Source organism: Nanorana parkeri, unplaced genomic scaffold (genome assembly GCF_000935625.1).
Source record: "Nanorana parkeri isolate BGI_ZX_2015 unplaced genomic scaffold, ASM93562v1 scaffold81, whole genome shotgun sequence".
NCBI classification, from domain to species: Eukaryota; Metazoa; Chordata; class Amphibia; order Anura; family Dicroglossidae; genus Nanorana; species Nanorana parkeri.
Window position 1 is genome coordinate 374,876 of NW_017306349.1, and position 14,910 is coordinate 389,785.

The 14,910-nt window shown below is 49.2% G+C and overlaps 2 protein-coding genes across 2 annotated transcripts; both read left to right on the forward strand.

Moving 5' to 3' along the window:
* Positions 1-2,754: 2,754 nt before the first annotated feature.
* Positions 2,755-13,973, forward strand: ANAPC13 (anaphase promoting complex subunit 13). The gene is made up of 4 exons (XM_018577005.1): positions 2,755-2,759; positions 11,597-11,609; positions 13,425-13,532; positions 13,843-13,973. The coding sequence occupies exons 3-4, from the start codon at positions 13,434-13,436 to the stop codon at positions 13,966-13,968; spliced, it is 225 nt and encodes a 74-aa protein (XP_018432507.1). The 5' UTR covers positions 2,755-2,759; positions 11,597-11,609; positions 13,425-13,433; the 3' UTR covers positions 13,969-13,973.
* MEGF9 (multiple EGF like domains 9) lies at positions 6,381-13,340 on the forward strand. The gene is made up of 2 exons (XM_018577003.1): positions 6,381-6,781; positions 13,329-13,340. The coding sequence occupies exon 1, from the start codon at positions 6,478-6,480 to the stop codon at positions 6,772-6,774; it is 297 nt and encodes a 98-aa protein (XP_018432505.1). The 5' UTR covers positions 6,381-6,477; the 3' UTR covers positions 6,775-6,781; positions 13,329-13,340.
* Positions 13,974-14,910: the final 937 nt, after the last annotated feature.

The following is a 14,910-nucleotide window of genomic DNA, read 5'->3' on the forward strand; positions in this document are numbered from 1 at the left end:
TTTTTCCTCCATTAATTGTTCATCTGCCCATACACTGTACCATCTGATTTGGGGGTTAATATTATTGTAGTACAGAGCTGGGCTGATTGCACGTTTCTTCCCCTTTAACACCGAGTAGGTGCGCTCCCAGTCACGTGATCACTGTGGTCACATGACCGGGAGCCCATCATAAATGGCGGTCACAGGGTGCACACCTGAGCGTGCTACTGGTGCAGAAAAGCACCACCGACCTTGCAAGTATATGTGACTGCACAGCGTTGAAGCCCAAGTCCCCCATGTATACGATTTGGAGGCTGGTCCAGAGATTTCCCTTACAAGTCTTTGGAGTCCATCATTGTCTCCCATCAGAAGAGCGCCGCTCTCTTCCTGTGCCACCATCTTGGATCAGCGGTGAGAAGGCTACCTCGTCTTATGGAGCGTAATTGTATACGTGATCCCCAAACCTGTCTCTCAGCCTCCTTGATGGTTGTTTCTCCATCCGGAGGAGACTTGTTGCTTGGTGGAAGGAGACTCAGCTTGAGGTTCCCATCTGTGGTCCTCTGCCCAACCACCATCTGTGGTCCTCAGCCCCATTGATGGTGTTATCTCAGTCCTGAGGAGACTCCTCGCTTGGTGGAAGGCGGCTCAGCTCAGGATTCTCATCTCTGGTCCTCCACCCAACCCACATGTCTCGGCATCATTGGTGTTTTCTCCATCTGGAGAAGACATTGCTTGGTGGAAGGAGGCTTAGGTCAGGGTTCTCATCTCTGGTCCTCCACCCAACCCTCATATGTCTCAGCCTCATTCATGGTGTTGTCTTAGTCCTGAGGAGACTCATCGCTTGGTGGAAGGAGGCTCAGCTCGGGTTGGTTGTGTGGTCCTCTACCCGACCTCCATATGTCTCAGCCTCCTTGATGGTGTTTTCTCCATCCAAAGCCGACTCTTCGTTTGGTGGAAGGAGGCTTAGCTCGGGATTCTCATCTTCAGTCCTCAACCCAACCTCCTTATGTCTCATCCCCCTTGATGGTGTTATCTTAGTCCGGAGGAGACTCATCGCTTGGTGGAAGGACTCTCAGCTCAGGATTCTCATTCATAGTAAACCCACCCAATGAACTTCTCATATTCAGAAGTTGTGGTGAACTTGTTGGGTTGGAACAGGTGTCTTCGTGCATCTAAACCTAAAACTTTCTAGTTTTGGATAGAATGAGGTTTTTCCCCGATAGTCTTCCAGGACAGTACATGAGAGATGGTCACCTCCTCTACCAGGAACAGGAAAAGCATCACCAAAAAGTCTTAAAGTCCTGCTACGGAACTGGTCATCGATGGTTTTCTCTCCGTCTGGAGGAGACTCTTGGTTGAAGGATGCTTGGCTCAGGATTGTCATCTGCAGGTCCTCCGCTCAACCCCCTTAGGTCTCGTCCTCCTCGATGGTATTTTCTCCATCCGGAGCAGACTCATCACTTGGTGGAAGGTGGCTCAGCTCAAGGAGGTTGGGTTGAGGACTGAAATGGAATCCTGAGCTGAGCCACCTTCCACCAACGATGAGTCTCCTCTGGATGGAGAAAATACTACCAAAAAGGAGGTTGGGTTAAGGTCTGAAGATGGAATCTTATCTCTCACCCGCCTTGGTAGTATTTTCTCCATCCAGAGAAGACTCATCACTTGGTGGAAGGTGGCTCAGCTGAACATTCCCATCTTGAGACCTCCACCCAGCTCCCATATGTCTTCCCCCTTCTTGATGGTGTTTTCTCTGTCTGGAGGAGACTCATTGCTTGGTGGAAGGTGGCTCAGCTTAGGATTCTCATCTGCAAGTCCTCCATTTAACATCCATATGTCTTGCCCTCCTTTGTGGTGGTTTCTCCATCTGGAGGAGACTCCTCACTTGGTGGAAGGAGGCTCAGCTCAGGATTCTCATCTTCAGTTTTCCACCCAACCACCTTATGTCCCGCCTTCCTTGATAGTGTTATCTTAGTCCTGAGGAGACTCCTCTCTTGGTGGAAGGTGGCTCAGGATTCTCATCTGCGGGTCCTTTTACTCAACCCCCTATATGTCTCGCCCTCTTTGATGGTATTTTCTCCACCAGGGAGTAGTCTCATCGCTTGGTGGAAGGTGGCACAGCTCAAGATTCCATCTTCAGTCATCAACCTAACCTCCTTATGTCTTGCCCTCCTTGATGGTATTTTTTCCATCCAGGGGAGACTCATCGCTTGGTGGAAGGAGGCTCAGTTCAGGATTCTCATTTGTGGTCCCCCCCCCCCTAATCTTCCTTTACCTTACCCTCATTGATGGTGTTTTCTTAGTCCGGAGGAGACGCATCGCTTGGTGGAAGGAGGCTCAGCTCAGGATTCTCATACATAGTGGATGTAAATCAACAATGAATTTCTCATGTTTAGAAGTTGTGGTGAACTTGTAGGGTTGGATTGGAGTAGTTGTCCTCGTATATCTAAGCTTAAAACTTGATAGAATTAGGTTTTTCCCGGATAGTCTTCCAGGACAGCACATGAGAGATGGTCACCTCTACCAGGAAAAGCATCACCAAGAATTCTTTAAAAAGTCCTTCCATGGAACCGATCATTGATGTTTTCTCTGTCATGAGAAGACTCATTGCTTGGTAAAGTTGGCTCAGATCAGGATTCTCATCTGCAGGTCCTCCACTCAACCCACATATGTCTTGCCCTCCTTTGTGGTGGTTTCTCCATCTGGAGGAGACTCCTCACTTGGTGGAAGGATGGTCATCTCGGGGATTCTCATCTGCGATTCTCCACTCAACCCCCTTATGTCTTACCCTCCTTGATAGTGTTTTCTCTGTCTGGAGGAGACTCATTGCTTGGTGGAAGGTGGCTCAGGTCTGGTTTCTCATCTGCAGGTACTCCAGACAACCCCCATATGTCTTGCCCTCCTTGATGGAATTTTTTCCATCCGGAGGAGACTCATCCCCCAGTGGAAAGAGGCTCAGCTCAAGATTCCCATCTGTAGACCTCCAACCAACTCCCATAATCTCTCACCCTTGTTGATGGTGATTTCTCTGTCTGGAGGAGACTCCTTGCTTGGTGAAAGGTGGCTCAGCTCAGGATTCTCATCTGCAGGTCCTCCATTCAACCCCCATATGTATTGCCCTCCTTTTTATGGTGTTTTCTCTGGCAGAGACTCATCACTTGGTGGAAAGATGCTCAGCTCAGGACTCTTCTTCAGTTCTCCACCCAACCACCTTATGTCTCACCCTCTTTGGTGTTTTCTTAGTCCTGAGGATACTCATCTCTTGGTGGAAGGAGGCTCAGCTCAGGATTCTCATACATAGTGTATGTAAACCCCCAACAACGAATTTTTCGTATTCAGAAGTTGTGGTGAACTTGTTGGGTTGGAACAGGTGTCTTCGTGCATCTAAACTTAAAACTTTCTAGTTTTGGATAGAATGAGGTTTTTCCCAGATCATCTTCCAGTACAGTACATGAGCGATGGTTGCCTCCTCTACCAGGAACAGGAAAAGTTTCCCCAAAAAGTCTTTAAAAAGTCCTTCTACAGAACTGGTCATTTGATGGTGGTTTCTCCGTCTGGAGGAGACCTCACTTGGTGGAAGGATGCTCTGCCCAGGATTCTCATCTGCAGTCCTCCAGCCAACCTGCTTTTGTCTCGCCCTCCTTGATGGTAAATTCTCCGCCTGGAAGAGACTCATCGCTTGGTGGAAGGAGGCCCAGGTCAGGATTCACACCTTCAGTCCTCCACCCAACTTCCTTATGTGTCACCCTCATTGATGGTGTTTTCTCCATCTGAAGCAGACTCATCACTTGGTGGAAGGTGGCTCAGCTCAAGATTCCATCTTCAGTTGTCAACCCAACCTCCTTATAGGTCATCCTCCTTGATGGTGTTTTCTTCATCTAGAGGAGACTCAACACTTGAAGGTGGCTCAGGATTCCCATCTGCGGGTCCTCCAGCCAACCCCCCATATGTCTCGCCCACATTAGTGGTGTGAGTCTCTTTCATCTTTGCACCTCAGTTCCTTCCACTTATTGGTAAGGAAAACTTCTAGTTCCACCTTTTTTTGTTTTGGTGCCTGAGACGGACCCCCCCTACTGGGAGGTGACTTTTATTCCTTTGTTGGACCAGCCTGGACTGCTGTGGTTCCCTTCCAATGGCTGTAATGGAACGCCCCTGTTGAGTATGCGGCAGACTGGCTTCACTTTGAGTGGCGACACCAGACGCCAAGTCCTGGTGGGGTAATGTTGCTGCCCTGGCGCTGCAGCTCCTCGTTCCCGGAGATGTGGGCAGGACCTGCTGGTGCCTTTTTTCTGTCCTAGAGACGCAACAGGAAGTGAAATTGAGATAAGTGAGAGGAAATCCCTTCATTGGAGAAAATGTCTCCATTTAAAGGAGTTCCCTTCTCATCATGGGGAACAAAAGTAGCCCCCCCTCCCCCCCATCCAGAAGGAAGGACAATGTCGGCACCAATTCAGAGATGATTGGAGGATCTCCAGCCGAGTGATGCACAAATAAGAGACATTGTTGTTCATAGTGAAGGGACTTGAATGTATTTTTATGAGTGTAGTGCCACTTTAAGGGATGTCCATTTTGGCGTATATAATGTAAGTTAACCCCTTCATTCTTAGACGGAACTTCCCTCAACTACATGCCACGCTTCATATGATACATTGCATTTATATTCTTCTCTCACTGATGATCTGCATTTTATATCCTCCCTTCCAGTAACCTGTACATTAAATGTAACTATAAGCACTGACCCGCCGACCTGCATTCCATTTCATCTTTGTCATTGTTTAGAAGACAACGTAGGTCTGTTTCTATATATAAACCTCATGAATGCAGCAAGTTTGATTTATATCGCCGATCGGTTTCCTGATATTTGTCTCTGCAGATCCCCCAGCTAATATTTATTACGATTACCCCCCTGTCTCCCTCCCTGTCTCGCGAGGAGAGCTGGGAAGGAAGTGATATGGGGGAGACCAGGGATGGATCTACACCAACCAATGTGAATGTGTCAACTGGCATTCAACTTAGTTAACCATATTCAAAGTCAATAGCAATGAAGGGAAAGGGAGTGGGGTGGGTGAGATCCGGGATGAATCCACATCAAGCCATGCTACTGTGTCAACTGGCATTTAAGATGGTTATATTAGAAGTCAATAGGGAGGAAGGTAGTAGGGTGGGGTAGACCAAGGATGGATCCCTGCCAACGTGAATGTGTCAACTGGCATTCAACATGGTTATCCATATTAGAAGTCAATAAGAGGGATGAGAGACTCCAGATGCCGGCGCCCGGTATTTTTGATAATAGCGGTCATCAGCGGCTTGAATGTGTCAACTGACATTCAACATAGTTATCCATATTAGGGAAGAAGGGAAAGGGAGTTGGGTGGGGGAGACCAGGGATGGATCTGTACCAACCAATATGAATGCGTCAACTGGCATTCACCATGCCGTGTTTCCCCGAAAATAAGACAGTGTCTTATATTTTTTTTTTCACAAAAAAAGACACTAGGTCTTATTTTCGGGGTAGGTCTTGCTTTCGGGGAAACACGGTAGTTATCCATATTAGAAGTCAATAGGAAGGAAAGAGAGTGGGAGAGGTCAGGGATGGATGCACACTAACCCATGCAAACCTGTGAACTGGCATTTAAGGTGGTCATGTATATTGGAAGTCAACAGGAAGGAAGGGAATGGGGTGGAGTATACCAGGGAATGATCCACACTAACCAATATGAATGTGCCCACTGGCATTTAAGATAGTTATCCATATTAGAATTAAATAGGGAGGAAGAGCAGGGTAGGGAGTGGGGTGGGGGGAGACCAGGGATGGCTCCGCACCAACCAATGTGAATGCAGTAGGGCTGCAACAACTAATCGACATAATCGATGATTGAAAAAGTTGTCAACTTTTTCAATCATCGATTTAATCGGCTTCTGATTGGTTGGCCCGGTTTACGGCACCACACGCATTGTTTTCTTTTTTACTTCCCCCGCTCCAAGCTTGCTCCTGTGATGGACTACACTCAATACAAACTAGTAGTCCCATCACTGGAGCCATTTTTTAAAATTTTATTTTTTATCCGATTAACCGAACTTAATAATCGGCTAACCGATTTTGAAAATAATCGTTAGCTGCAGCTCTAGAATGCAGTGTTTAAGATGGCTACATATTGGTCAATAAGGCCCAATAAAATCTCCCAGGAAGTAGTGCTCAACTCATCAAACTTTATTGTATCGTCTTTGGGATCATGCATGTTGTATTTTGTGTAACTTGTGTGATCTCGAGGTTAGAAGACCTCAGTATGTTTCAGCTACTTGAATGTCAGGAGGCGACTTCTAATCTTCCTTTCCTATATCATTTCAGAAAGCTCTGCCGCCCCTACGACGGACAAGTACGTCACAAGCGCGAACGCTGCAATCACGACGACGGAAATTCTTTTATTAAGCAAAAGTTTATCTACAACGTTACAGACTTCTGACGTGACGAGTTCCCCCCCTAACAACACCACCTCCGCTATGGCAGACATGTCATGGACCCAGTTCAACATCATCATCCTGGCAGTCATTTTAATCGTGGTGGTCCTGTTGATGGGTTTCGTAGGGGCAGTGTACGTCTACAGGGAGTACCAGAACCGGAAGCTCAACGCTCCCTTTTGGACCATCGAACTGAAAGAGGACAACATCAGCTTCAGCAGCTACCACGACAGCATCCCAAACGCCGACGTCTCCGGACTCCTGGAGGACAATGCCAGCGAGATCACACCCAATGGCCAGCTCTCGTTGTCCGCTCCCATCCACAGTTACAAGCCCTGAAGGTCAAGTCCCTCGAACGCCCGCCTCCCCCCCCGCCTCAGTTCGTTCACTAGGACGTTCATGTTGTAATTAATAATTTAATGAACTGTATATATTGGGCAATTAACTGAATGTGAACTTCAGAACTGAAAATGGCATTTGTTGTGGTTTTTGTTTTTTTTAACAAAAAGTGTGGCTTGGTTTTCACTTAAAAAAAGAAGAAAGTAAAACTGAGTATTAAATTGCCGTCTGTTTATTTAGCCCAAAAAATTTATTAGTTTTAGAAGCATTATTATGTTAATAATAAATGACCCGCTCTGTCATGTTACGTGGCCTACCACTTCCTGGCTGAGTTGCTGTTGTTCCCAGTTGCTTCCAGTTTGTTATAATCCCAGTAACAGGTGACCGCGGAATATTTAGTAGCCAGGAAATGTCACGGATGGACTTATTGCACAGGTGACAACCTATCACGGTACCACGCTCGTAGTAACTGAACTCCTGAGAGCGACCCATTCTTTCACAAATGTTTGTAGAAGCGTCGCATGCCGAGGTGCGTGATTTTATACACCTGAGGCAATGGAGGTGATTGGAATACCTGAATCCAATGATTTGGAGGGGGAGGGGCCCAATACTTTTGGCAATATAGTGTATATATACATTTATTTAGCTATCCCAGGGCCTGGGATACGGTGGGGGGTTAAGGGATGGTCTAAGGCAGTGATGATATACCTTTTTGAGCCAGAGTGCCCTAACTGGATCACTAAACCATCATTCATGTCTCAAAGTGCCAACCCTGCAATTGCAACTTCTGCAGGCTCTTAGGTAATCTGCACAGGCTCTTGGGGGTGCTGCGGTTCTCAGGAACGCTGTGTGGGCTCTTATGCGGGCTGTGCGGCTCTCAGGTGGTCTATAAGGGCTATTTGATGGTCTATATGGGCTGAGTGGCTCTGAAGCACTCTGTATGGGCTCTCCTGGGGGCTGTGTGGCTCTTAGGGACGCTGTGCGGGCTCTTAGGTGGGCTGTAGGGGCTGTGCAGCTTTCAGGTGGTCTATAAGGCCAGCAAGCGACCTCTAATATATGCCCTATTAGAGGGTTCCCGCTGCCTGATTGTGGCCAGCCAGGATCGCATACCGAGCTGATCCAGGACGGTCGGGCATATCTTTAGGAGCACTCATATCTTAATCCAAACCTAGGCTTGTGTGTCAGCAGAGAGCCCCACGTGCCCTCGGTTCGCCACCACTGGTCTAAGGACATAACTAGTTCAGAGGACTGATACAGTGGATCACTCACTCAGTCAGTACCAGTATATGCTATATCAACCAGTATCTGTACCTACCAGTATGTGGCCAAAAGTATAGAAACCCTTCTGAATTATGCAGTTGAGGTGTTTCAGCTGCACCCATTGGTAAAAGTCATATGACGCGGCACACAGCCATTGAGTCTTCATTGGTGAACATTAGTAGCAAGGTCAGGCTAAAGAGCGCAAAGACATTAAATGCGGTGCAGTCATGGAGTCAATACTTGCAATATTTGCACGGCTGGATCCTCCACCCCGGCAAATGTAAGTGATATTGTTGCAAAGTGGAAGTGTCTGGGAGCAACAAGAGCTCAACCCCATAGTGGTGGACAACCCAAAATCACAATACAAGTCTGGACAAGTGCTGAAGCGCCCAGCTGGTAAAAGTTGCCTATTCTCCATTGCATCACTCACAGCAGAGTTCCAAATTGCATCTGAAAGCAACATCAGCACGAGAACTGAGCAACAGGAGCTTCGGGAAATGGGTTGCCATGGCCGAGTAGTTCCACATAAGCCTAAGTTCACTCTGGAGTGGTGTAAAGCAACGCCGCCTTTAGACTCGTGATAGGTGGCAACAGGCTCTCTGAGGTCATACTTCATTATTGATGGATGAATCTGGCTGATGTGGTTCCATAGGAACACTTTTAGGACTGCATAGTGCCTACTGCAAAGTTTGGTGGAGGGGAGGTAATGGTCTGGGGCTGCTCTTTAGGGTTTGGCCTTGGCCCTTTGGTTGCAGTAAAGGAACAAAAATGCTGCAGCATACAAAGACATGTTAGACAATTGGGCACCTTAAAGCTTGAGGTAACAGTTTGGTGAAGACCCTTTTCTGTTCCACCATGACTGTCCCCTGTATACAAAGCCAGCTCCATAGACATGGCCTGACCACTTTGGTGTGGAGGAACTTGAGTGGCCTTCATAGAGCCTGACCTCAACCCAACTGAACACTTTTGGGATGAATTGTAACGCTGAGAGCCAGGTCTTCTCATCCAACATCAGCACCTGACCTCACAAATGGGTACAAATTCCCACAGACACCCTCCAAAATCTTGTGGCAAGCCTTCCCACAATAGTAAAAGCTGTTGAAGCTCCAACTTCTTGTCCAAGCTCCAGAAAGATATGACTTGACCAGTTCGGTGTGGAGGAACGCCAGTGACCTGCACAGAGCCCTGACCTCAACCTTCTGTAACACCTGGATGAATTGGAATAATGATTGTGAGCCGGGTCTTCCCATCCAACATCAGTACCTGACCTCACAAATGGCCACCAATTCCAACAGACACCCTCCAAAATCTTATGGAAAGCCTTCCCAGAAGAGCAATAGCCTTTATAGCTGTAAAGGGGAGACATCTAAATCGTATTGTCCAAGCTCCATAAAGACATGGTGTGACCAGTTTGGTGTCTGGGAAACAGTGTGTCCTGCACAGGGCCCTGACCTGAAGCCTACTGATCACCTTTGGGATGAACTGGAACACCAATTGTGAGCAGGATGTTCTCGCACAACATCAGTATCTGACTTGCCAAATGTTCCTTGAATTGGCACACGTTCCACCAGATACCATCCAAAATCTTGTGGAAAGCCTTCCTGGAAGAGTGGAGAATGTTGCAGCCACAAAGGAGCAACTCCATAGCAATGGCCATGGTTTTTGAATGGAAGGTCAAACAAGATCCTATCGGTGTGATGGTCAGGTCTTCAAATGTTTGGCCATATAGTAAATATTCTTTCAACATTACGAAAACTAAAATATTTAAATATCTGAAGCTCGGCAAAAGGATTACTTTCAATTCATCTGAGACTAAAGATAAAGTTTCACCCACATAACCAGAAATGCAATAAAGAACTTTGGTTCCATCTAGTGGGCGTTCGGTTCAAATACAAAAAAAAAACATGTTAAAGGAGAACTATGGGGGGAGTGCTTTTCACTCACCTCATAGTTCTAGCCGACCTGTGACAATGAGACTGTCACACGTCGGCTCAGTAGATCGGGAGGTGAGAGAACACATACCGGCGTTCGCTCACCTCTCGATCCTGTCACAGCTCTCTCCCGTGGCAGGGGAGGGACAAGGTTCCCCCCTCCCCGCAAGCACTGACTAGCGGATCGGACGGGTACAGCTGGCTCTGCCTCTAGATAGGCAGAGCCAGCTGTCACTCACGCAGCTGGGCGGATCCAGAGATAATTGTCGGGATCCGCTTCAGCGTCTCAGTATATAGTGAGCTGTAGCTCGCGGTATACTGAGCCTAGGGTGACGGGAGGACGCTAGTTTGTGTCCTCCCGTTACCCTAAGGAGAACTATGGGGAAAAGCCTTATCCCCATAGTTCTCCTTTAAGCTTTCATCCTAGATGTTCTCCTCCCTGCATTGCTGCACCTCGCTGCCCAATCACTGCACATCCCCCTCTAGTCTCCCTTCTGCTGTGCTGATCGTCGCTGTCACCCTTCTTCAATATTTACATCTCTCAGGTATTGGTGTAGATTTTAGAAATTAGAACAGTGGCTAGAGCGCAGACAGCTCAAGACACCCTGCATCCTTTGTTGCTAGGGTGCAGGCAGCTCAAGACACCCCACATCCTTTGTTGCTAGGGTGCCGGCAGGTCGAGCGACTGTATACTTTGTTGCTAGGGTGCAGGCAGCTCAAGGCACCCTGGATCCTTTGTTGCTAGGATAGAGGCAGCTCAAGACACCCAGTGCCCTTTGTTGCTAGGATACAGGCAGTTCAAGACACCCAGTGTCCTTTGTTACTACGATACAGGCAGCTCGAGCCACCTAGTATCCTTTGTTGCTAGGATACAGGCAGCTCCAGCCCAGTCTTTCGTTGCTAGGATACAGGATCACTTTAATGCAGAAGCTCACCTTATACGTGTATTGCATGTAAACATGTAATCCAGAATCTCGCTTTTTGCTGCATTTGCTAGAAACACGGGTGAGAATCTTCTTTTGCAGGGGTTTTATATAAATTAATACAATTTTAACTGACTTTTAAATGACATATTCTATGAGATGTTATCGATCTGCTTCAGTGGACTATCCTCCTCAGAGCACAAGAAGCGTTAGTAAATACCGGATAACTGAGTTTTTTTTTGTAACTCTCCTCTCGCCCACGTCCAAGGACACCGTCACGTGACACCCCCCCTCCCGCCTCCTAGATCGCGTCACCTGGCAACAAGATTTCCCGTGGAGGTCAGTCACGTGACCCATTTTGCCAGCCGTCCTCGATCGTCCCGCCTTCCTCACGCGTCACCAGGCGACACAAGACATTCCCGCAGACAATCTGCCCTAGGCCTTCCTCGGTCGCCCCGCCCCCTAAATGCGTCACCCGGCAGTACGACATTACCCTGGAGGCCGGTCACGTGACTCCCCCATGTCCGACATAATCGCTCCGCCCTCCCAACGCGTCACCTGGCAACACGACGTACCCTGGAGCCCAGTCACGTGACGTCTATATGTACCGGTAGAGGGGGCTAATAAGGTCACGTGACTGTGGCTGTGCTGGAGATGGCGGATTGTTCCTCATAGCTGGACACGTTGGAGCTTCGGTATTGCCTGTACAGAGTGGGGGAGGTATGGCGGCACTGTATACTGTAGTACTGCTTGCATGGTGTATATCTGAGCAGGTCAGGCAGGGAATTATTTAGGGGTTTAGTGTGTCAGTGGTAACCTAGGGGGGGATGGGAGCCTTCTGGGGTAAAAAGAGCAAGCCCCCCTCTAACCCCTCAGCAGCTTTAATACATATACTCTCCCCCATATCTGGGTCTGTCCTCTGCTTATTGAACTAGCAATGATGCACAGGGTCATTCATTCCACTTCTTATGAGCCCAGGGTGTCATGGCTCCTCCCCTGCCCCACATATAATGACACACAAGGTCATTCATTCCACCCCCTGTGAGCTCAGGGCGTCATGGCTCTACCCCTGAATAGAATTATGTGCAGGGTCATTCATCCCACTTCCTATGAGCCCTGGGTGTCATGGCTCCTACCCCTGGAGAGAATGGTATACAGGGTTATTAATCCTACTTCCTGTGAGCCCAGAGTGTCATGGCTCCACTCCCGCCCCCGGATATGATGATGCACAGGGTCATTCTTCCCACTTCCTGTGAGCCCAGGGTTTCATGGCTCTGCACTGCCCTGGATATAATGACACACAGGGTCATTCTTCCCACTTCCTGTGTGTCCTTAATCCTACTTTCTGTGAGCGCACAGTGTCATGGCTCCACCCCCCACAACCCCTGGATACAGTGACACACAGGGTCATTCGTTGCCCTTACTGTGAGCCCAGGGTGTCATGGCTCCACCGCCAAATAAAATTATGCACAGAGTCATTCACTTCCTGTGAGCCCAGGGTGTCACGGCTTCACCGCTGGATAGAATGAAGCACAGGGTAATTCATCCGACTTCAGGTGAGCCCAGGGTGTCAGGGCTCCACCCACCCTACCCCTGGATAGAATGACGCACAGGGTTATTCATCCCACTTCCTGTGGGCCTAGGGGGTCAGGGCTCCACCCCCACAACCCCTGGATAGAATGCTACACAGGTTCATTCATTCCACTTCCTGTGGGCCTAAGGTGTCATGGCTCCACCCCCCCACCCCTGGATAGAATGCACAGGGTCATGCATCCCACTTCCTGTGGGCCTAGGGGGTCAGGGCTCCACCCCCACAACCCCTGGATAGAATGCTACACAGGTTCATTCATTCCACTTCCTGTGGGCCTAAGGTGTCATGGCTCCACCCCCCCACCCCTGGATAGAATGCACAGGGTCATGCATCCCACTTCCTGTGGGCCTAGGGGGTCAGGGCTCCACCCCCACAACCCCTGGATAGAATGCTACACAGGTTCATTCATTCCACTTCCTGTGGGCCTAAGGTGTCATGGCTCCACCCCCCCACCCCTGGATAGAATGCACAGGGTCATGCATCCCACTTCCTGTGGGCCTAGGGGGTCAGGGCTCCACCCCCACAACCCCTGGATAGAATGCTACACAGGTTCATTCATTCCACTTCCTGTGGGCCTAAGGTGTCATGGCTCCACCCCCCCACCCCTGGATAGAATGCACAGGGTCATGCATCCCACTTCCTGTGGGCCTAGGGGGTCAGGGCTCCACCCCCACAACCCCTGGATAGAATGCTACACAGGTTCATTCATTCCACTTCCTGTGGGCCTAAGGTGTCATGGCTCCACCCCCCCACCCCTGGATAGAATGCACAGGGTCATGCATCCCACTTCCTGTGGGCCTAGGGGGTCAGGGCTCCACCCCCACAACCCCTGGATAGAATGATGCACAGGGTCATCCATCCCACTTCCTGTGAGCCGGGGGGAGGGGGGCATTTCTGGGGATCGGTGTAAGCGATATGTTCTGTGTAATTTCAGATTGTCCCCTCAGACCTGCGATGGACAGCGAGATTCAGAAGGACGGGCGGATTTTAGATTTAGTAGACGACGCCTGGAAGGAAGACAAGTTGCCGTACGAGGATGTGACCGTCCCGCTGGTAAGTGGAAACTTCCGCTGCCTCGTGCGCTCTGTGGACCTTCCTGTACTACATTCTTTTCTGTTACATTGTTCCCAGCTACCTCTGTGGGCTACAGAACACCTTCCCTGTGTTATGGAGATTAGTGGGAGGTGTCGTGATGCACTTCCTGTCCCGGGGTGACAACGCTGTTCCTCCATACATGCAATGCATTGAGCGTTGTCACCCTAGGGCAGCTACTCCAGTCTTTGCATGCTTACAGAGCTGTGGGCACCCCAACACGAAGAATGGGAAGAAATATTCCATTTATTTTTTTTCTCCCCCCTCACAGAATGAACTTCCAGAGCCTGAGCACGACAACGGCGGGGCAGTGGAGTCCGTCAAAGAGCAGGAAATGAAATGGGCAGACCTGGCTTTGCAATACCTGCATGAAAATATTCCCTTGTCGGGGAGCTGAACAGACGTGGACCCCGAGTGTTGTATTGGATTGGTTGTCTCTCACAAAATAAATGTATTAAATAATTTGGGGACCCGGTCACGTGATTATTGGGTCTGTCCGCTGGCCTTTGCGCCGTAGTAAGATTTGGTGGGAGGGGCTACTGTAACCTCCAGCATTATATGAAAGAAAACATCTTTGGCTGACTTTAGCTGTGCAATCTGCTGATCAGTTGCTTGTAGTTGTGCAGTCTGCTGCTCAGTTGCTTGATTCCGCGTTCATAAAGTGTGAGCAAGCAGCTGATCAGCAGAGTGCACAGCTACAAGCAACTGATTAGCAGGCCGCACAGCTACGGTCTGCAGTGGCCAATGCATGTCTAAAAGACTGTACGGATCAGGAGAGGATTGAAGATGGTTGAAGTCAGTCAGACAGGAAGTGAAGGCGGGCTCAAGATAGCAGCTGCAGCTTCAAAGGGTTATATTGCAGAGATGCAAGTTTACAGTGAATTGAGAGTAATCAGTTTTAAAATGATGAGCATCCAGCAGGGGCGTCACGAGGCTGGGTGACACCCGGAGCGGTAACCGAGTGCACGCGCGTCAGTCTTCTGATACCTGCCGGCTGCCATCTTGGTGATGGACGCCGGCAGAGAGAGGAGGGGACAGTCACCCGGCGGGATGAGGTAAGCCGCCGGGTCCTCTCCTGATACTGTCGGGCGTTCGGTCCATGACCGAGCGCCTGACTTTTCAGAGGGGGGTGACACCAAAATGACTGTCGGTCATTTCGGTGTCACCCGGGTGCGGGCCGCACCCCCCCTTGTGACGCCACTGGCGTCTAGTAATGGAAAATTTTGGTAAGCATTGATAACAATTTTTCGGTATTCAGAGGATTGTGCGAGAATGCTGAAGGACATCGGCCTCGCCTGGGTTGGGGAGGAGGACGGGGGAGGTCAGGGGCTTAGTATAT